The sequence below is a fragment of the Falco peregrinus genome, chromosome 5, assembly GCF_023634155.1.
Source record: "Falco peregrinus isolate bFalPer1 chromosome 5, bFalPer1.pri, whole genome shotgun sequence".
In the NCBI taxonomy this organism is placed as follows: Eukaryota; Metazoa; Chordata; class Aves; order Falconiformes; family Falconidae; genus Falco; species Falco peregrinus.
In genome coordinates, this window is record NC_073725.1 from 113835531 (window position 1) to 113857744 (window position 22214).

General features: G+C 41.7%; 2 protein-coding genes across 6 annotated transcripts in view; one reads left to right on the plus strand and one right to left on the minus strand.

Annotated features, from left to right (window-relative positions):
• The window catches only part of IPPK (inositol-pentakisphosphate 2-kinase), a 61677-nt gene extending 47260 nt beyond the window's left edge, over positions 1–14417 (plus strand). For all 3 annotated transcript variants that reach the window (XM_055805046.1, XM_055805047.1, XM_055805045.1), the window contains 11 exons: positions 50–145; positions 949–1015; positions 3589–3710; positions 4124–4213; positions 4970–5028; positions 5461–5533; positions 6526–6805; positions 7923–8073; positions 9308–9410; positions 9897–9976; positions 10945–14417. In XM_055805046.1, coding sequence (XP_055661021.1) covers positions 107–145; positions 949–1015; positions 3589–3710; positions 4124–4213; positions 4970–5028; positions 5461–5533; positions 6526–6805; positions 7923–8073; positions 9308–9410; positions 9897–9976; positions 10945–11170 — 1290 coding nt within the window. In that variant the 5' untranslated portion in view covers positions 50–106 and the 3' untranslated portion in view covers positions 11171–14417. The remainder of the gene's footprint in view (positions 1–49; positions 146–948; positions 1016–3588; positions 3711–4123; positions 4214–4969; positions 5029–5460; positions 5534–6525; positions 6806–7922; positions 8074–9307; positions 9411–9896; positions 9977–10944) is intronic.
• The window catches only part of CENPP (centromere protein P), a 151513-nt gene continuing 143507 nt past the window's right edge, over positions 14209–22214 (minus strand). For all 3 annotated transcript variants that reach the window (XM_027792371.2, XM_027792364.2, XM_027792378.2), the window contains 3 exons: positions 17258–17337; positions 14801–14892; positions 14209–14564 (listed from right to left, as the gene is read on the minus strand). In XM_027792371.2, coding sequence (XP_027648172.1) covers positions 14443–14564; positions 14801–14892; positions 17258–17337 — 294 coding nt within the window. In that variant the 3' untranslated portion in view covers positions 14209–14442. The remainder of the gene's footprint in view (positions 14565–14800; positions 14893–17257; positions 17338–22214) is intronic.

Here is a 22214-nt window from a genome sequence, read left to right on the forward strand (position 1 = left end):
GAGTGTTATCATTATTTCATAGTTAAATTATCATGTTTCTGTCTTCCAGACTTCAGAGGAAATACTACACCATCTGCAAAACATTGTAGACTTTGGAAAACATGTCATGAAGCAGTTCTTCGGCGAGAACTATGTTCACCATGGGGTAAATATTTTACTCTTAAAATAAATGGCTTATGCATTGCAAACACTGAAATGTTTTGGGGAACACTGAATGCCAGCAAAAGGGACTAATAGGGTTTGCAGATCTTCCCAAGCAAGATACACAGACAGAGACACAGGAGGCATTTGGATCAGAACGAGGATCCTGCTCTGTGCTGATGAGGTGATTAGATTGTACTCAGTGATTTGAGCTATTTCAAGTTATTAATGAAAAGAGTGGTCATTTCTTTGCCTTGCATAAGGCCAGAAGTGTGTGAGAGGGAGGTTTTTAGCCTAGCTGCAAAACAAGGGGAGAAAGCTGGTTCATGTAAATTGTCTACATTTTTGTGCAGTCAGAGGCAACCTTTTTCCTTGCTACTCACTCTGTTCTTCAGGGCAGCCAGGTCTCGTTAACAGGTACCTGAGTGGAAAAGTTACAACTTCTCTTGGAACTTGTTACACAATTGTGCCTTGGAAGGGCGAGATGTGAGACATGGGATGGGATGAAATGGGACTTTTTCACTTGTAAAAAGGACAAAATGATGCAGGTTTCTTCATGATATTGAACTTTCACCGCAAATACTTTTTTATGCGTTTATTTATATTAGTTCTTGGTTTTCATAGTGGAGTAAATACTGCATATAATCGCAGGTACAGGTCTTCATATAGACAGTTAATCAGAAGGAGAAGCTGCTGACTATAGTGTACTGTTGTTAATATCCACGGAACTTCAGTATTCCATTTTAAGACCTCCAAACTGGATATTTTAGTGTTGAAATACATTTTTTCTTTTCTTTATTTTAATAGGAAATTATTCAACTGCCTTTAGACTTCGTAAGACAGCTCTGTTTAAAAATTCAGCCAGAGAGGCCAGGTAAGTGCCGGGGTAGAATTAGAAAGGGGGTCTTCCTCAAGCTGTAAAGCATTTTGCTTTGTTGTAAAGTAAAAAAGCATCATACCTCCGAATATGAGGAAACTTTTTTACTTGGACAATGACAAGTTGAAAATTTGTTGTGAAAAAATCATTGTGTCCTAGAATTAAAAGTTGCATCTGATAACAGTTTCATCAAACTGGGGGAAGGCATCCTCTGTAAGCCTCTGTGTGTGTTAATTCTTGAACAAGCCTGAAGTCAGGGAAGGAGGTGGAAGATGTGACCTGAAATAATTGTTTCAATTCCATCGGTTCCTTCTCCTGGACTGGCAGGAGAGCTTTGGAAGGAAGATAGTTTCAGAAACTCCACGCTAAATTGCTTGTTTTCAATATTAGTATTTCACTTGAGGCTAAGCATCTCACGTGAGTTACAGCACTCGAGCGCTGTGCAACTTCACACTCTCGTTCCTGATAGCTGGATGTGCCTCACTGCAAAGGGTTGCAGTCTCACAGGCTGTGCTCCCTTTGAAGTGTAACGAGCATCTCTGGGATATGAGGCTGTGCTTGATTACTCCCAACTCCTACACGGTGCTTTTGGGGTCCCTATCCAGAGGTGAAGTGCAAGTGTGCTTTTCTAGTCCCCTGACCGTGGGGGATTGAAGGAGATCAGTGTGCAAAGTAAGGGTGCGCTCACCTTGTGAAACCTTCTGGAACATGCTGTGAGACCTGGAAGCCTGGCAATCTCCGATGCGTTCGGTGTGAAGTGCTACAGAATTTGGTGTCGTCATTCTTAGTCAGCAGCACTTGGGTGCATTGTTCTCTGTGTGTGGCTGGCAGGAAGTACAGTCAGGTGGAACCTCTAAAATGGGCAAGGAGAAGGTATCCCTCATGGTGTGTTCATCTTACGTTCTCAGACGTTCTTGAGAACAGCCAGAAACTCCTGCTTTAGCAAAGTTCCTTGAAGAAAAATGTGGCATGAAATCAAAGTACTGTAGCCAGTACTTTGATGCCTTTGATCCAGGAAAAAATGGAATTAATTTACATATAGTGAGCACAGGATACTCCATTGCTGACTTGACCTCAACTTTTTGAGAAACAATTCCATAGTACCAGAAACCAGCCAGGCAAGTTGATCATACTCTGGCAGAAGTGAATGATAGAATTTGGTTTTATTTCTTAAATTTTGCGTGTCCACATCTCCTGGGGTTTCTTTAGACAAAGAAATGTGGTTCTGAGGAGCTGTCCAAGTGCTTTACAACAGCAAATCTCGCTTTTTAACAGGATTAAAAAAAAAAACAAACCCACAAACCTTGAGGAAAGAATTTCCTGTACTACTACCTTTCACATAAGCCTGTCTAACTTAGGAAGGTACTTCTCTAATACTCCAGATTTCTGGGTCTTCTGATTTGTCAAGTGGCTTTCAGCTGAATGTGGATGTGCTTTTGCTTTAAATTTAGAAAAAGAAAACAAACCCCAGCATTTTGGTGGTAAAAGAAGGTTTCTTCTTGCCCATCCTAGTGAAGTACAGCTTGTAATAGCAGGCTGATGCCTATGAGGCTTCAGTTTCTGAGATATATTTTTTTTTTTCTATTGCGGTGTATTTTTCAGAATGGTCATTTTTCTTGGCAAAGGAAACTATAACAGAACCCATGTATTCTGTCTGTCTCTTTAGTAACAGGTATTTGAAAATCTAGGAGTGTATGTTCTTGTTAAATTTGAATTAAAATTTCGCAGACCTTTCTCTGTCCCAAAGGATGCGTGTGGAGGGAGGTTATTTAAAGGCTTTTTCTACAAAAAGCCTCTTAATCTTAGTTTGAAACAGTTTTGCTACTTCATTTCTTCTTGGGATTGTTAATCTGGACTATATTAAAAAAACACTGATTTTAAAAGGGTGGCCTCTCTTAGCAGAGGAAATTCTTCTTCTGAGTTGTGAGCTTGTGAGGAAGGGGAGGGTAACTTTTGTTCCTTTTGTGTGTGGGGGGGTTGTTTTTTTTTTTTTACCTATTTATTATTTTGATGTGAACACTGGAATGGCTAGGATGAGACTAGACTAAGGAGCTGAGCAAAGCCACCTGCAGGTTCTGTTCAGGTTTACACTTTCTCCTGAGCTTCTGAGCAGTTTGATATTCTTGCCAGTTTTCAGATTCCTACTGACTAGGCTGAGAGATGGTAGTCCATGCAGTTTTCATAAGCAAACATGAGATCACGTCTTGGAATACAGTAGTAAGTCTCTTTACCCATTGTTGGCCGACTGAACATGCTCCCTTGCTGTTTCAGGCCTCGCTGAGATGTTTCTTGGGATGAGCTGGGAGCCGGCCATTCAGAGCAGCTCTTGAGACACTCTGTTGAGACCCTCCATGTGCCGCTGGCACTGCTGGGGAAACAGAGAACAGGCGGCGGTAATGGGGAGGGCAAACTCATGCAAGTGCATAATTAGCTAAAGCCTGCTAAACCGTGTCCTGTCTTTCTGAGTTGGTTCCCACACCCCTATCCGGCGAACGAGATAAAACCAGAGCCAAAGAAACCTCCACTCACCTAATTTTCTGGTTTGTGTTGGGTTGTCTTGTTTTCCCCAGAGTCTCGCTGTGATAAAGATATGGATACTCTTAGTGGTTATGCAATGTGCCTTCCGAATCTCACCCGGCTGCAGACCTACCGATTTGTGGAACACCGGCCCATCCTCTGCATAGAGATAAAGGTACGAACGGGAGGAGATCCTTCTGGGGGTTGTGCTTCCATTTTTAAAGTACATTCTGACCAGAGCAGTTTCAAAGGAATGCAGGAGTGGGATAAGGCGTTGCTCACCGCTTTCACTGTGACCCGTTAGGATAAAATATCACCCTCCCTCTTCCAATTCCTGATCTTTCAAAACTTGGGAAATTCCCAGGCATTACTAGGCTTTCTTGTAGACCACCTGAGTGGTCCTTATTTCTTAAGTGAAGACTCTAAAATAATTTGGAATAATATACATCTTTTAAATGTTGGGTGTTGACTTTTAAAAAATATTATTTATTTTCCTTTAACTGGGAAGATTTGCATATTGTGTGCCCGTATGTTTCTATAAAGAAATAAGTTTGTATTTAGAATAATTTGTTTGTTTGTTTGTTTTAGCCAAAGTGTGGCTTCATTCCTTTTTCCAGCCATGTTTCACAGGAGATAAAGCACAAGGTGTGTCGCTACTGTATGCATCAGCATCTAAAGGTAACTTTTTTTAAGCCATCCTGCTTTCCATTGACTGTACCGTGCTTTATTTGCTATTCCAGTCTTGCTTTCCTGTTGAAACTTGCTTAAATCTTCCATATGACTAAAGATAGTAGGTGGATACACATCTGCATTGCTGGGTGTGAATCTCTTTAGTGAGAGATGGAACAAGTTCTGTGGGAAGCTGGAAGCAAACAAATACAATATTACTCTTTGAGGACTACTAACACTATTATCATAGGACCATAGGCTGGTTTAGGCTGGAAGGGACCTCAAAGATCACCCAGTCCCCTCCCCCCCCCAGCCCAGGCTGCTCCCAGCCCCATCCAGCCTGGCCTTGGGCACTGCCAGGGATGGGGCACATTGACTGGGTGAACTCTGGTTTTAAATTTCCTTTCAAGTACAGCTCACCAAATGCGTGGTGGCATTCTTGTAACTTACACCAGCACGTAATGCACACCCGACTCATTTGAGTAACATCCATTATGTGTCTGAAATGGTGTAACTGTGCCTTACTGTAATTGAATGCAACCTTTCTCCACACTTTCCATTTGTGAATGTGATTTGAGTGACTTGAGCTAAATATGACCGGGAAGACCCATAGGAGTCTCTTTTTGAAATTTTACATTCAAAGGGTTTTAAATGTCACGGGACTTCTGAGGACAGGATGTTAGTGCCACACACCTGACTGTTAAATTAACTGAGAGTAGTTATTTCAGAAAGAGTGATTAACACAGCGGTGTGGGTTTTCAACAGGTAGCCAACGGAAAATGGAAGCGACCAAGTAAATACTGCCCGCTGGATCTCTTCTCAGGGTAAGGAAGCATGTAACAAATCTGTCTTTTTTTGCCAAAAAGATCTGTGTTAAAGAGGTCTTTCTCAGATTACTTTGACATTTATTATATTATTATTTAATTAACTATTAAGGATGATCAATGCCTGCTTGTCGGACTTTGACAGTGAATATTTCTGGTGCTGTGTACCTCTTTGCACCTATTTCAGGAATCAGAGTTGCTTATTAATGTACCAGTGCCTTTCACTGCATAACATGAAACCTAAGAGCTGTTTAGGTTACTCAGATTTGAAGTTCTAATTGCTGATAGTTACTTTGTCTTTGCAGAGACTTCAGCATGTGTAACATGCTTAATGGGTGTCCAGCTCTGATTCCAGGCTTGGTATAAACATCTAAAGGTTATGATAAAGCATTCTTGGATTTATATATATATATATTTTTTTTTTCCCCCTAGAAATAAACAGAGAATGCACTTTGCTTTGAAAAGCTTATTACAGGAGGCACAGAACAACTTGAAAATATTTAAGGTAAACAATCAAATCTCTCTGCTTGCTTTTTTTGCCTTGGCTTTCAAACAATTTGACTTCAGCATCTGAACAGTCAAGATCCTACTTCAAACCTACAAATCGGCATCATCACTATTGGATCCCACCATGAGAAGAAAACAGGAAAATTCTTAGTTAGATTTCAAGTTAGGACAAGTAAGTAATTAATTTCCAGAACTAATTAGTCTGAAAGGATTGCCAAGGAACAACTAATAGAAAAAGACTTTTAAAGATGGCCAGAGTTTTAAAATGTTATGTGCTTCTTCAGGAGGAAGAAGATAGAGAAGTTTGCACGTTGTTGCAAATATTTTTTTTAAATTACTGTTACATGATTCATGCAGGCCAAATGCACAGCATGCCTCACTGAGGAAGTAAAAAGTTACCTTTTCTGTGACATTAATGTAGGAAAACTATAAAGTAGTAACTGATGGCTTATGCAGGTTTTCAGGTTTCTTGGAAATCAGATTCTTTACAGGTTTTTTCCAGTATAAAATGAACTATTTGAATTAAACTTGTATGAACTATCCTATTTTTTCTATTAGTGCAGGTAGCTATTGCACCTTTTCTGTCCATTTTTATAGCCCTCCCTTTTCCCATCTGGCTTTTAACAGAAGGTTGTTTCATATGGAGCTTTTTCACTATTGACTTCCAGAAAGAAGCGATAGGAAAACGTGCTAAGTATCAGCTCACTGTTACTGTTCTGGTTACTTTTACAGTTGATTAAATTGGGAAAGTAGCACTTGATTTAAGCGGGCTTTTGGGTCCTAATTCATCAGATACCACAGGTAATAACCTTTGAAACTTAAGAGAGCAAATTTGTAAGCGATTTGGAATGTATTTGTATGCAGGCTGTTAAGCTAACAACACTTCTCTGTGCTACGTGTCTTAAAATATTACATCTGATGCTTTGATTAACTAAGTATGAATAACTGGATTTCACGAAGTGCCTAAACTTCTTTTTATCTCATTTGCAGAATGGGGAACTAATTTATGGCTGTAAAGATGACCAGGACTCTGTCTCTGACTGGAATGAACTTGCTCGTCACTTAAAACCTTTCTTTTTTCCTTCCAATGGGTTGGTCAGTGGACCACACTGTACAAGGACAATTGTTAAAGAACTAATCCATGTTATAACTATGACGCTACTAAGTAGTACTGATGCCTGCAGGGCAGGTGATATGAAGACAGTTCCCATTTCACAAGGAAGAAGCTACTGTGAAGCAAGTGCTTTCAATAAGGAGCTAGTAAGAAATGGTAAGAAATAATGTCTTGACCGTTGTCAGTAATTTACTGTTACCATCTAACGAGTCAGATCTTTCCCTCTCATTTGCTGTTTAATACCAGTGTGAAAAGAAACTGGAGTTTTAGTGACATTTAGAAAATGAGTTCTGAGCTGTGTAACTGCTAGATAACAGGTTTTAATATGACATTGTCATGAGCACTTGTAGCACTGTACCTAATGAAGGGATAAAAACAAATTCAGAAGGTAGTAGAGGAAAAATGGAAGAAAATGCCAGTTGGAGCCGATAACCATCACAGGTATTTCGAGTGAGTAGGGCGTTTTTGTGTTGTATGTGATGAAGTTTGGCTACTTTTGGTTGGTTTGTTACATGACACCCGTTTCTTGCCTTTCCCTGTGCCTCCTGTCAGCCCTCACCAGCTAGGGCATGGCTTGTTTTCTTTTCCTCTACAACTCTTCCCCTTGCAAAGAGAAAGGTACAAATACTGGAGGGAAGAGGAAAGGGAAGTAAGAATTGGAAAACTGTAAAAAATGTTAATTTCTCAGTGTGTAAGTTTTGTAAAGCTTTAATAATTCAACATGCTGCTAGTTACCCTAATTACTCAAACAGCGTGATTCTTCCTCTGCTTTTGAGGAAGATGTTTTGCATTGCTCATTGGTTTTGTTGTGTTGGAGAAAGAGCTGTCTTACAGAAATGAGAGTAAATGCAAATCTCTTCATACTATTAAAGAGACCCAATATCTGAAATGCTAAATTATGTTCTGTCAGCAGTTCACACTGTTGAAAGTAAATTTGTGGTGGCTTCAAATTAATCTAAAAAATTTCTCTTGCAGACTCAAACATGTAGATTGCAACGGAAGTGTGTATTTTTTGGTGGTTTATTTTTTTGAGTAATTTGTAGAGTTGTATACCAGGTATTTTATTCTGCAGTCAAGTATGTGCTGTATAAGCGTGCAGGTTAGTACATGCACATTAGCATTTGGAAACTGAAGTGTGCGGGGGTGTGTCCCCCCTCCCTGTGATGGGTCTAAAGAGTATCTGGGATTTGCTTTGTGAACAAGCACATATCGTGGCAAAATGGAGCAAAGATGACACTCATGTCTCCTTATTTGAAAATACATTTTCTTCTAGGTAAACATAAATTGGAAAGCTCTGGCTTACCGAGGGGTTGTCTCCTTTATAAAACCCTCCAGGCTCAGATGCTTGACATGCTGGATATTGAAGGACTCTATCCTTTGTACAGTAGAGTTGAACAGTACTTAGAGGAATCTCCTGAGGAGAGGTAAGACTTGATGGCTTTTCTTTTCAGTTCTGATTAAGTTGATATGCAGAGAAGACTGGCTGTGTGCAAACACTCTCTCTTGTTGTGTTGTATACAACCTTCCTTCATGGCATTGCATGTTCTGGATTTCTAAACTTGAAATGCCAGATAACATAGAAGATGAGTTTTGTTATTAAAAGTTTGCATGTTAGTCACTTTGGCCTGAATTTTCAAGTTATGATTGTGGGAAGTTCATAACAGGGTAAAAGAGAAGAATGCCCCGGTCCTTAGTAGTGGAGGTAGTGTATTTGAGAAAGATACAGTAAAATGGATGGTTGGTTTCTCCTGCTTTCGGTACCTGCAGAGCTAGGACTTTGCCTGCAGTAGTAGCAATGGTTTTACAGTCGCTCTGGAGCCTGTGTTGGCCAACCTGCAAACTGCCCTTCACAACCCTGAATCTGATGCTCAGCAGCAGTCCAGCCTGTGCCTGCAGGACCTTACGCAGAAGGTGTGGACCTGCTGTTGCCTACCCTGCCCTCCTTGCATGATGAGAGCAGCTCCACGTGCCAGCCAGTACCCCCTCCACAAGTGATCAAATGGTACTTGAGGCACAAGAATCTTTATCTTACGGTGTTTCTTGCCTGGTGAAGAAATACCGGGCATTGCGAGCTGCTACGGTTGTTCTCAAATAAAGCCTTATTAATTGTAATAATAATTGCTGTAAAAAGCCTTGCCTAGAGGCTTGGGTCGTGGCGCTGCAGCGGCAGTTCCGGCGCTGCTCACACGGGGGCGCTGTGGCCCCGCGCGCCGCTGCTCGCGCTCCCCCGCCCCGCGTGCGGGGCTGCACGGTCCGTGATTTGAAAGCCCCTTCCGCGGGTGCGGAGTTCCATAGGGCTTCTGGGAGCTCCCGCAAACTGCTGGAAACTTTGACACTTACCCACTTCTGCAAAAATACTTTTCTGGTAGTGCTACACGGGTGGCAGTGGATTAAGAATGATTAATCTTTTAAAAAAACCCAACAAACAAACCCCAAACCAAGCCCCCAAACAAACCCACATCCTAAGCAGCAGCAAATCTTGAGCGATGTGAGAAGAGCAGGGTCTGGTCGTGCTGTCAGAGCTCCGTGTTTTAACCTGTTGCCATGTTTATTGGTGTTACTGTTGGTTTGTTCTAATCTGAGTGTTGCTGAAGAAGGATCTCACTGAAAACCAGTAAATCATCTTAGCTGTCTGTAAATCTTTTAAAATTTATTTAGAAGTACATTACAGATAGACGGACCTTACAATGAAGCATTTTATGAGAAGCTGCTAGATCTTTCAACTGAAGATGATGGGACAGTAGCATTTGCGTTAACAAAGGTACTTTTCCTCTGTGTGGTGGCGAAAGCTTATTTTGTCTGTCAATTTTAATAAACATCCGTCTCACTGACAGGGATGGATAGTGTGTCAGCACCACCTCTGGCTTGTCAGAGGTCTGTACGGTTGAAGTTCTTAATTGTGCCAGGGTGTATCTTTATAGCAGAAGCAGTTAAAACCAAAAACATTTAGCAACAGTTCTTGAGAGAGAGAAATTAAGCTGATTGTTGCCTTTCTAGAGAGGAAGTATTTCAATGAACCGGCACTGTTTTGGCCTTCAAGAAAAGTATTTGTAGCAAATAAACATGACTCTTACACAGGATACTGCAAAACCACTTGTTCATGCTAACCTCTTATTACAGAGAGAATTCCTAGCTCTTAAAGTACTAATATACTGAGCATACTAATGCCTTTAGTAAAGCATACTTTTCTTTATAAAAGGCAAATACACATACAAGAGAAAATTTGTGTTATTTTGACATTGTATAGGTGCAGCAGTACAGAATAGCGATGACTGCTAAAGACTGCTCCATCATGATTGCCCTTTCACCCTGTCTACAAGATGAATGGTAAGAGATACCTGCTTTGGGATGATTCCTGCTTTCCTAGAAATTGAAGATGTTTGCAGGGGTCAACTCAAGTAACTTTAAAAAAGGGGGGGGGGGTTGGGGAGGGGGTGGTGGCAAAGTATTTGGCTGTGAGCGAATTAGTGAGGTAGAGTTCTGATTGAAGATGTTTAGGACAAATGTCTGTTTCTGAAGAGTTTCAAGTTGATAGGAGGGCTTAAGGTTTTATATTTACTCCCTCCTTGAAGTTTCAATTGGCCGTTTGTAGTAGATATACATGGTTTTAACTAGGTACAATTTTTCTGCCTTGGTGTCCTCATAGGAGAGATTGTTCAAGATGAGTTGCCTCTAACTGCCTAATTGGAATAAAGACAAGGCAGTAATCAAGGTGACATCTTTCATTGTAAAGCAGGAGGCTTTGCCACAATATTACCCATTTTGACTTGCGTCAGCAATAATAGTCTGCTCTTCTGTAGGGAAGTTTGCTTTAGCAAAGCCTTGTTGGTTCTAGAGAATATTGTTTTTTGCATTTGCCCTGCAGTTCCTGATTAAAATGTTCATCATGGAGATGACTTGTGCAGTGGTTGGCTTAAGTCCTCCATCCTTCAGTACGCTTGGACACTAGTTCTGATGCTGAATTTGTATTACCTTAGGAGCTGCAGCGATTCTTTCTGCTTCTGCTCGTCAGTAAGGCTGTTGCTTTGTATGCACACCAACTAGAAACAGATTAGTTTTACTAAATACAAAGACACAGTAACTGAGGGTAGTGTTTTGACTTAGGCTGTGTGGAAGCCCAAAGGAAAATGACTGGAAGAGGAGCCGGCCAGTTCACTTTGACTGGTGAAGCTGGAGCTATAGTTTCCTAAATGCTGCATTAGCTGAGGTTTATTTTCTTAGGCTCCCATCAAAGTTCTTGGGATACACAAATGAAAACCGTTAGCTCAGATGTGCAATCTGGTTTTGTTTTCCAGCTCTGAGCAAAGACCTGTGGTACTAACATCCAAATCAAGATTCACCTTTTCTGTTTCTGTCCTGGACCTCGATCTAAAACCATACGAAAGCATTCCTCATCAGTACAAACTCGATGGCGAGATAGTAAACTATTATTTGACGAATGTACAGGCCAAAGATGACCCAGTTATGCCCAGTCTCTTCAAGGAGAATGAAGACTGCACATTAGTTCTCCATAAAGTGTAACCGTTTCCTTAAAGTTATTTTTATTCAGACATGTTAGAAAGTGAAAGATTAATGGAATACAGTTACGGTGATTTTTTTTTTTTTTCTATTGTGTTCAGTGCATTTTTCAGCTGTGAATGTTTTTGCTTTAAGAAATGATTTCTAATTGGTATGCCTTTTCAAAGACATGGAATAGCACTAAAACACACATCTACTATAACCTTAATGAATGTATTTAATGTGACAGAACAGATAATGTGCCATATCTTGGAACTAGAGGACAGATCAAATGAATACTAAAAGTCTACTTCCTTAGAATTGAAAGAGCACAGAATTAAAGGTTTCCTGAGGTATTGCACTAACATAGAAGGCCTAATAACTAACAAGAGAATTGCCTTGGAGCTTGTGCTTTGAGTCTCACTCATACCTGCTAGAAGAGGGGGTGCTCTGACACAACCTAATAGAAAACTTTAGCATTAAGTCCACTGAAAAGAGAACTGAAGTGGCTACTCGAGTGTTACTGATGGATGAACTGCCAGGTTACTGCAGAACACTTGTAAGTACATGTGCATGAGTTTCAACACCAGACTGCCTCCAGAAGTTTTGTGATCATGCTGTATCTACCTAAAGCTTCTGAGACTAAGTTAAAAGGGTTAAAGGTAAGCATCTTTGAGTTTTATGTGCTAGCTGGGGTTAACTTGTCTGACATACTGGTCTTTTATTTTCTATACATTATATGCTGCTATTGAAGGTGAAACCACAGCTCACTTTTACCTAATTTAAACTGAGCTATAATAATAATATATTCTGAGTTTTACAGATTATTTCAGGTCTTTCAGGTTGTCAGATGTTGGCATTATTTCACTGGTAGCCCACATACTGCGTAGCACGAGCAGCTGCTTTCAGGCTTGTTCTTTTTAAGTGACACAGAAAAAGATGACAGCGTCTGATTTTCTGTTCTGAAGCTGGGGGGTCACTTCCTCATGATGAGTGCTGGAGCTAAGCTTAGCTCACTTCAGCATTGGCATTCACTTCAGCATTCACATTCAGATGGCTTTACTTCGTAAACTGGTATGTGCAGCTGAAGTCTTCTGAGTAAAACCCATCCTCAGGGAAGATCCTGAGCGGACACTGAGGGTATATTCAAAACTGAGGGCAGTACGACAAAAATCTACAGATGCTTTTCCCGTGTGCTTGGGGATGGCACACGCTGAGGTGTGCAGCGTGCCGTTCAAGCTACGGGGAACTGCTGTTACCTGGACGCAACGTCTGCTTGCTGGTAATGTTTTTCAAAATAATGTAGGTTAACATTTAGAAAATATATTTCTATTGGGATCTCAGTGTAATGTTTGAATTGTTCCATTTCACCTGAAATGTAAAAAGCAAACCCAGAAATGCTGTATCTTGGCACAACTCCAGGAAGAAGTATGAAATACTGAGTACCACCAGTACAGTCCCGCAGTACACTGCACACCAGTATGCCATCACGCAGGAACGGAGCTTTGCTGTGGGCAGCGACAGTGTCAGCAGCCCCTTGTGTGCAGCCTCCAGGTGACAGTGCTGTTCTGGAACAGGGCTGTGGGCTGCTCACCCGAATGTGATACTGCAACAGTGCAATAAGCTGGTAGTTGACGGTGGCAATAACCCTTCTTTCCAAAGAAAACCTGGGGGGGGAGAGGAGAGCTCTTTTTAAATCCAGAACTCTTCCAACTGTTAAGACAAGGGGAGTAAGGACAGACTATCCACAGCTGGAAATTTTTCAGGTTCCTGTGCTGTAACTTAAGACACGCTTCACATGCGAACAGAAGCGTATGTGCTGGTTAAACAATTACAATTTCAAGCAAGAAGGAGCTAAAGATGAAATAAACTAAAGGTTATGCAAAACTAGCTAAACCAGTTGCATGTCAGTGGATAAAGTAGCAATGCATTTTGCCTGTCTACTGGATTTTAAACTTGAAATTCGTCTGCCTGATATCTAACAAGGTATTTTATTACAGAGTTGCTTTTTGTCAAAACTTAATCTCTGGCAATCTGGCATTGCTCAGTTGTAGATTCTGACAGAAACCAATCTGGTCGGTCAGTTTTTCCTGGCCTACCAGAACAGTAGGAGACTATTTCAGTGATCAAATAGCAGATTATAAAAATTACAGTATTATATAATCAGACTGTCACTTTAGTTCTTGATCTCTCTACCTATTTCAACATTGCTATAAAAAAGTTTGTTGTAGCTGATAAATGGAGCAGGCAGTTTTACTGCTTGCGTGGTTACAGCAGCTACGGACTTGGAAGTCCCATTGATATTATTACTTGAGAGTCCCCGGTTGGTGGGTTTGGCCCCCTGAGTCCAGGAACAACCGTTCCTCCCTGCCAGGGCAGTACGTGACTGACTGACAGCGGCGTGGGTTTGGTTTGGAGAAGGTCGCTGGGTTGCAATAGCTAGCACAGAGCGGGAACTCTCTCGGAAAACGCTGAGAGCTCACAAATGAGGTAGTGGTACATGTGATGGAAGTGAAGGAAGATGACAAGACATCCGTCTAATCTGTTTTGTTTCTTCAGGGATGAATGTATGAAATGTGATCCTTTTGTAACCTGTTACCTACTAGAATTTCCCCCAGAAGTAGGAAATCGAAACACAGTGCTGCAGTGAGCAGTAGTTAACTCGTCCATCTCTCTTCACAGAAGTGTAATGGTCCTTTCTTGTTAAGTTTAATGCTGTCCCTACTCAATGCTTACATTGTGGAAAAAAGTTACTTCACACAGTTCATGCCTTTTTTTTTTTTTATATAGCATGTCTTTGAAACCTTCAGATTGTCTATTTCCATCTTAATTTAATGAGAAAGCTATTTAACTCTTTGTTCTAGGAGTCTCTTACTGTTCTGTTGTCATTTTAAAATCACTGTACTTTTACAGAGCTGTGAAATGAAATGGATTTTTATGGACTTGATTTTGACAGTGCATGATCTTTTAACACTTTCCAGGTATCTAGAAAATGTTAAGATGATAAACCACTCTGGTACATTAATGATTCAGAAAGATAAATTTATAATGAAATCACTCTGTACATGTAACTATTTTATTTGGCATTTTTGTATTTAAATGGCTGTATTTATTTTCATGTCATGACAATTTATATATAACGTGCCATAATTGTACAGATAGCATGTTTTATGATTATGGTTTCTAAATGGAAAATAACTTAATGTTTATATCCAATAAAATTATAGACTGTGTAACACAATATCTTAATTAAAACTACTTTTGAAATTGCTACCTGTTGTAAGTAATGCTGGTATTCATTTTTCTGAGCCAACCACTTTAATCAGATTGTCAATAGCTGCCTCGATCCCGAGGAGAAGCAGCACGCTTCGGAAGTGGCTGGGTGCATTTTCAATAGTTGCCATCTTCTGCTCCAGGCCTGCAAGAGAAACACGGCAGTGAGCTTTGTTTCCAAAGGGTTCCGCTGTTCCCGAAAGCGGTGTCAGCTGCGCGGGTTCGGATGGAGGAGGGAGACACTGGTTTTGTACAGGAGGTGAAGCTAAGGCTGAACTGGGATTTGTCGGGCTCTGCAGGATGTGTTCCCATGTTGTCCAAGACGTTAGGTGAAAACGGGGACAGGCATTCTTGAACTCTGATGTGAATGATTGACATTACCTTTCTCTGGTACTTTAGTCAGGAGGTCCAGAACAGGTATAGTTACCCCTTCTTCATCCATATGTATCTTCCAAACAATCATTAATTCAAACCTGTATCATATGCACAGAAGATTATTAAGATAATTAATTAAGATAATTAAGTGTTAACTAGGCAACTGTCTTTAAGGTTTCTTTGAAGCAGAAAGTAGGGTCTTTGGGAGGTTTCCACTCGTTAGGCTCTCAAACAAAATCCACCTTGAGTAACGCACTTTACTGATCTGTATTAGGGAGCCAAGGAAGCGTGTGCTCCGTGACAAGGAAGGGGTCCGGGTACATTCACATTTGCAACCTCAAGGAAATTTTTCTCCTGGTTCTTGTCTTTGGAAACTTACCATTTGTAAGCGACATAGCGCAGTGGTAAAAAGTAAGATGGGGGGAAAACCCACCAGAGATACCATCGCCCTGCCCTGCCCACTGCACCTGTGCCCCGGGGTCAGGGATGGTGCTTGGATACAGGATGGGAAGAGGGAAACTTCCACAAGTGTTTATACAAACAGGGGTGGTCTGGTTTTGGAGTAAGGTCCTCCCCAGTGTTGTTGACAGCCTTTTGAGTCCTGCACAGGGGCTGCATTTGGTTGCTTTTATGTTTTTTGAAAAAAATAGTCTTAACCATCCATTGTTACTCCTTCAAGAGTGTTTTTGCAGGGCTAACGATTATTTCCAGCTTTTGCGGTGGGATAAGATCACTGCTGTGCTAAGTGAACAGTTAGTCGGTTGGTTTCTGCAGGGAAAGAGTTTTTCTAGTCAAGTCCACGGGGATTGCTCTCTAGAACAACAGTCGTAGATCTGCTGCTTTATGATGTCTCATCTGCTTTACTGCATTTCACATTCCCCTCCACTCCCTGCTTTTAGGAATATTCCTTACTGAAAGTAAGGCTTGTCTAATCCAAAGATGATCAGCACAAGAACAAGTCGGTGCGAGGAGAAAGTTCCCTTTCTCCATGTGTGACCAGTCATGACCGTAAAAGCTTCCTTTCGGTAACATTTGTCAGCCTTCTGCCTCTTCATTTTTAAAAGTCTTTTGACTATTTGTGCACAGTGTGTTCTGGGATTTTGCAAACAAATTAACATGCAAGTGTATTTTCTACTAACCCACTGTAACTCTTGTATTTTGTGGTTGTGGGTGAGAGGGAATGTGTAATGGAACTGGGCACCTGTTGACGCGAAGAGAAACTAACATGAATTTCTAACTGAGGGTCTAAGAACGATCCGTTTCAGGAACACAGCGTTAAAGCGCTTAGTTTTAAATGGCCGATTTGGCTAAATGGAGACAGCACCGCCCATGACAGCCCATTTGCTGGTTCTACAGACAGCTACGACGGAGGGAGCTATGCTTTATCCAGTTGTCGCCATATAAATTAATGCATGTTATAGCAGAGATGTAACGGGAGAGGGGACTGGTCGGATCCCTTCACAAAACAGTTCCTTTTCTTTGCTTTTACAGAACTCCTGACCGTGATCATTACATTCTCTTCCTTGCAACCTCAAGGATTTTTTTTCCCTTTTTAACACCCCAACCCTGACAGAACGTGGCTTGCAGGGAGCCCAAACGCATCGAGCATGTGTGGTAGAGTAATAATAACAACTGGCAGTGCGATTATCCCCTCCATCTAACTGACTTCCTTCTATTAAACAATGGAAAAATACAGCTACAGTTGCCTTCATTAATGTGGTAACTGCAATTTTCTTTCCATTCTTTGATGGCAAAATGACCAAAGAACTTCAGTGATTTGTGATCATTGCATCTCCTACCACGGAAAAAAGTATGAGCTGGAATTGACAGGCTGCCATGCTGGCCTTCCCCGCACAGAGGGATAAGCTCTTTTGTCCAGGCCCAGGGGTGGAAAATAACTGCCTTATCTCATAGGGGACGGCTGCCAGTGGCCCACCCTGCCGCAGTAAGAGGGATGTTGGCCTCTGCGTCTGTTCTGCCCCTTGCTCTGGTCATGGAATGCAGAAAGAAAACCAAGATGGAACAAGCCCAGCTGAACCTGACATGTTTTCTGATGCATGAAAGGGAGGATGCATCCCACATTCCTAAACTTTGAATTTAGACTCTTCACTGTAGCATGAACTTCCCAAACCAAGATAGTAATAGATATTTTTTTTTCCTTAAAATGCAAATTAAAAGCCTGCTAGAGCCCCTTATTTTTTTCCACCTCGCTTTTTAAATGAGTGGGGGCACACAGTAGCAATGCCATTGACTGACTTTCTAACAGGGCCACATGCACGCGGCCTGTCCATCTATTTTTGGTATTTTTGTTTGTCATGTGTGGTTACAGCCCTGAAATGTAACGCACATCACCTCTAAACCAAAGAGTGACAACGGCCAAGCAGAGCGATCATCTATAGAGTCTCACTGTGCATTTCGCAATGCTTTTTCTGCAAAAATCCAGAAATGTGTTTATTGGCTCACCCGGGAGTGTTGGGGTTCCTTAGAACGATGTGATCTCCCAGCAGTCCTTCCGGAAGGGTCACGATCTCAGGGTATTTGGCCTGGGAATAAACGGGGTCAGCAGGGTATCGATTAGGTCACAGAAATCACAGAAGCCAGTGCTTCCAGTTGCAATGGCTTTTCCTAGCTTGCATTTGTAGTTGTGAAGAGGAACAATACTGTTTAAAATCTGACTTTTAAGTTTTGGTGGTGTGGTGGGTTTGGTTTTTTTGGGGGGGGGTTGGTTGGTTTTGGGTTTTTTATTATTATTTTATTTTTAGTATCTTTCATGTGATATCAAGAAATACTTAAATTTGGTCACATGGAGGAAAAACCAGTATCGTGAGCTTGTACAAACAGACCTCAGAGGTCCTTGTGCAAGACCTAGGAAACCCTGAAAGACTATTTTTAAACTCAGTTCTGTTCATTTGATTTAATGACACATTACAATACACCACCATTGCACCAAAACTTCCCCTCTGTGATTTAAGTAACCTTACTCATACACTCTGTTTTGACGACTCCTTTTCAGAAACTGGATCACCGAGAAACTGGATCACCAAGCTCCACACCATGCTAGGGAAGGATAAAATAATAAAGGCAACAACCTACCAAAATAACTGCTGTTATCAAAATATAACAGGACAATGGAAACACGATAAAACATGTGAAACTACTGACTACTACAAACTCCCATGTTACTGGGAAGCAGAGCTGTTTTCACTTACTACAATGTGCAAAGACTGATCATTGTTCCAATACTTAGTTAGTGCATCTAATATTTTAGTCTTCAACGTGTATATCTTGACTTAGCTAAGACTCGTATCTTTTGCTATAACTTTTAAATGCTTGTAAAAGAAAAGCAGAATAGAAGTTATGTAATTTTTCTGTGATGCAGTACCTAAGATGACAGGTTACTTGGGGTATGAGAAGATGTATATACATCAAAATACTAATAAAGGTGGCAATTACTGCATCCTGCAGGGATGGGCTATTGCAAAAAGAAAATGGAATCTACACACAGCCTGTTACCATGAAGCCTTTAACGCTGTTACTTGCTTGCACCGTCATGTCCTTACATACAACGCGGTGTTCCAAACACTGCAGTTTATAAAGTGTGAAAAGTCTGTCAGCCCAAATCATTCTACAGAGCTCACAGGGCAAGTGTCTGACAGAAAAGGAGCAGGAGAGCTCGTCTTTGACAAGCACTGGAGAAAATGAGTTCGGTTTTATAGGATTACGCCTCATCTGGCAGACTGAAATTGCTACCAGATGTGACCTTGCCCTGGTTTAGGAATTTATGACAAAGTGAAGGGGGTTTGTGCAGAATGCCAAATGACATAAACCACATGGAATTTGCCAGTTTTAATTTCTACAAAGTCTCTAGTACTGTATTTACCATGGGGATAAAGAGCATGATCTATCCTGGGAACAGGGACACAAAAGGGCAATGAAGTGCATGGCAGTCACAGCATGAAACCGTGGCCGATCTAAGGTCGCTCATCTAGCAGAACAGTCATCGGTTTTTTGGCCTTACTCCCTGTGGAATTATGCTCCTCTGATGACAAACCAAGCCAGTTTTTCCAGGCTTCCCTTCTCAATAACCCACATCTTTGTTATTCATTCTGTGCCTTCATTTGTCTGGTATCACAGGTCTCAGAGAATCTAGCTGCAAATACTAGAAATTGAGGATTAGCTTGTACCTGGTGAACTCAGCTCTCCAAGCTCCTTGTTGGTAGGAGATCCCAAGTATACCATAGCTAAACACTGAGTCATGTTTCATCCCCATTCGCCCATACTGAGGGCCTTTGGGAATCACAAGACAAAACAGATCAGAGGAACTAGGCAAGAGTTCCAATTTTCAGAACACTGTGACATGCACCCATGACTTGTTTGGGGGTTCCTGTGTAGCTGCTGCCATCAATGCATTCACCCCCAGCTAGTGGGTGGTATTTTATGTTGTACAGAAACCACTGGTATCTCAAGGAAATCTCAAAGAGTATAATTTTCTGTTAAGAGCTTCCGTGTACCTGGCAGAGCGTGCACTGGTGAGTTCTGCACGCACCAAGCCGTTATTCTCTGCCTTTGATAAATGCCGGGTTTTGGCACCCAGTCGGAATGCCGTGCACATCTGATCTTGTGTGAAACTCACAGGACTGGGATAAAATCCAGCTTCTTTCCAGTAAAGATCATATCTTAGCTATCCACAAAACACACAAAAAGCCAAACCACAAATACCTCTCTCTTCAGGTGAAATACAGCTAAAACTCAAGTCGTAACAGTGGCATGAAGCAGCACGTTGCCCAGCCCCCCGCAGGGGTGTGTGGCTCCCGGCTCACCGAAGGATGGATCCCTCAAAAAAACGCATGGCAGAAGCAGGAAGTAAAACTACTGCAGCCAGGATTAAGCGTGCGACCTTAAACACTGACAATTCAGGGAATAAACCCCAGGAACCGCAGTCACACCATCTACTTTTCATACTCCACGTATGAAATGCCTGGATCCCACAGCTCAAATGTGGGGATCTGGCATGCAAATGAACAAACAGGCACGCAGCATGCACCAGCTGCAGCGGTCCTGAAAGACTGACAGTTCCAAATACGCTTTGTGGGTACCAGGTTAACACCTCATATTCTCTGCTGTGCAACTTTTCCAAGTTTTCCCTGGGGAAAAGAAAAGGCAAGCAATAATCAGGGTAACAGAATGACCCAATCCACTGAAAGGTCTCTTGGGAGCATCAGTAGCTTCTGCGGGATCTCGTACAGTGGACACAGGGCAACTGAAACACATCACAGTGAGTAGCGTGACACGCGATGGGAAAGATCAGCTACAACTGCATTAAGCAAAACCTGACTTTAATCAAGAAATATCTTTCCTCAGATGACTTTTAAATGTCAAGTTTATGATCAAAACCAAAAGCCCATGCTATTATTACTTCTGGACGGAAATTGTTTTTCCAGCTCCTTCAGGAGTCCAAGCAGGGAATCTTATGGGAACTTTTGTCTAAAACAGAAATAGTCTCTAAATTACAAAGGGATGACCGTCTTGATGGAATACACATTCTGCCCCTTCTCCCATGACAGATTTTACACACACACACACACACACACAGAGAGCTATCCAAGTGAATACACTTGTAGTATCTATTTTTTAACAGATATATTATTCTTCCACTGTTACAAATTGCATTTCAGTTTTCTGCATACTAAAACTCATCCAAGGAAAATGGTTTCAGTTACCCAGCTTAAGAGACTATGAATGCAAAGCAAATTTGGCAAGGCAGAAGCTGTAATAAAAGCAGACAAATTTGCTTCTAACCCACTTAGAAAATATGCTACTCTGCTCTTAAGTGGAAAAATAGCTCACGCTTACTAATAATTTGGGACTTGGCCTAGTGTAAGGAGTGTATATAAAGAGTGCTGAGCAAGCCGTGCTACTGTGAACCCCCTCGCAGGTGTAAGCAACCCCTAACAGGCGCTGACATTATGTACGGTTTGCTCAGCTAAGGCCACGGTGTCATCCACTAGAATAACACATGTGGTGGCAGCTCAAGGCCTCAAATAACAACATCAGTGTAACTTTAGTGATTCAAATACAAATTATTTGCGAAAACGATGAAAATTCCAAATACTGTAAAATACCTATAACAATATGATTAAATTCCAGAGGCATTAAACAGTCAAACCCACTGCCACCAGTCTGCTACCCATTGCAAAAATGTATGTCAATCCCTTCATGAGCTGTCAAGTGCACTGCCATCCCAGTCTGCCGCCATCCCAGCGTGCCGCCATCCCAGCGTGCCGCCATCCCAGCGTGCCGCCATCCCAGCGTGCTGCCATCCCAGCGTGCTGCCATCCCAGTCTGCCGCCATCCCCGTCTGCCACCATCCCAGCGTGCCGCCATCCCCGTCTGCTGCCATCCCCGTCTGCTGCCATCCCAGCGTGCTGCCATCCCAGCGTGCTGCCATCCCAGCGTGCTGCCATCCCAGCGTGCTGCCATCCCAGTCTGCTGCCATCCCAGCGTGCTGCCATCCCAGTCTGCTGCCATCCCAGTCTGCTGCCATCCCAGTCTGCTGCCATCCCAGTCTGCTGCCATCCCAGCGTGCTGCCCCACGGGACGACAGTCGGCACTCAGCGCAGCCGTGCTCTCCCACAGCCTCACTCTCTGTAGCAGCACTCTGCTTTCTAAGTTACAGTAGTCTAACTCAGATAACAGGAATTATTTTACTATTCCCATGATCAAGTTCTACAGCTACTTTGAAACAGCAATCACCAAGCTACAAAATACAAGTTAACTGCAACAATTATGGTTTGGAAATTAGTTTGCATTTCTGCTTTTAGTAAGCAGCTAGCTAGCTCTGCTAGCCCAGAGAACTACAGTTCCATTTATGAGATCTGGTCTTATAATTTATCGGCCTTTAATGCACATGGCTAAAATATTAGGTGCTAACTTCACCAAGAACTCCTATCCTCAAGTCATAAACTATGCTCATCTGTCAGAAACCGAACATCATATATACATTCTCAATTATCTTTCTAGAAATTTAGGTTGCTTTGATGAGTTTCATTTTTAGATATTGGACAATACATTTGTTAATGCATTTCAATTAACTACAGTATTTTAACCTGTAAGACAGCTGTCACCAGCATGAAAATACAAGGATTTATGCTTTCCTGCATTTTTAAAGCACGGTGGCAAGCCCTAAGTCAAATGAAAAGTTTCTCCAAGAAATGTAACTTTTCTGGTACCAACATGCACCTCAGACTTCAACAGATGCAATAAAAGAGTCTGCAATGTAATCAAGAAATAAGTAATACTGTATCTGAAAAGAAATGCATCCTATTTTTTGTTCTTTCCCTTCTCTCCACTGCTTGACTGGGCAAGAGCATCACTGTATCAATTGATGCACACTCAAAATCTGAACACGAGGATGAAAGAA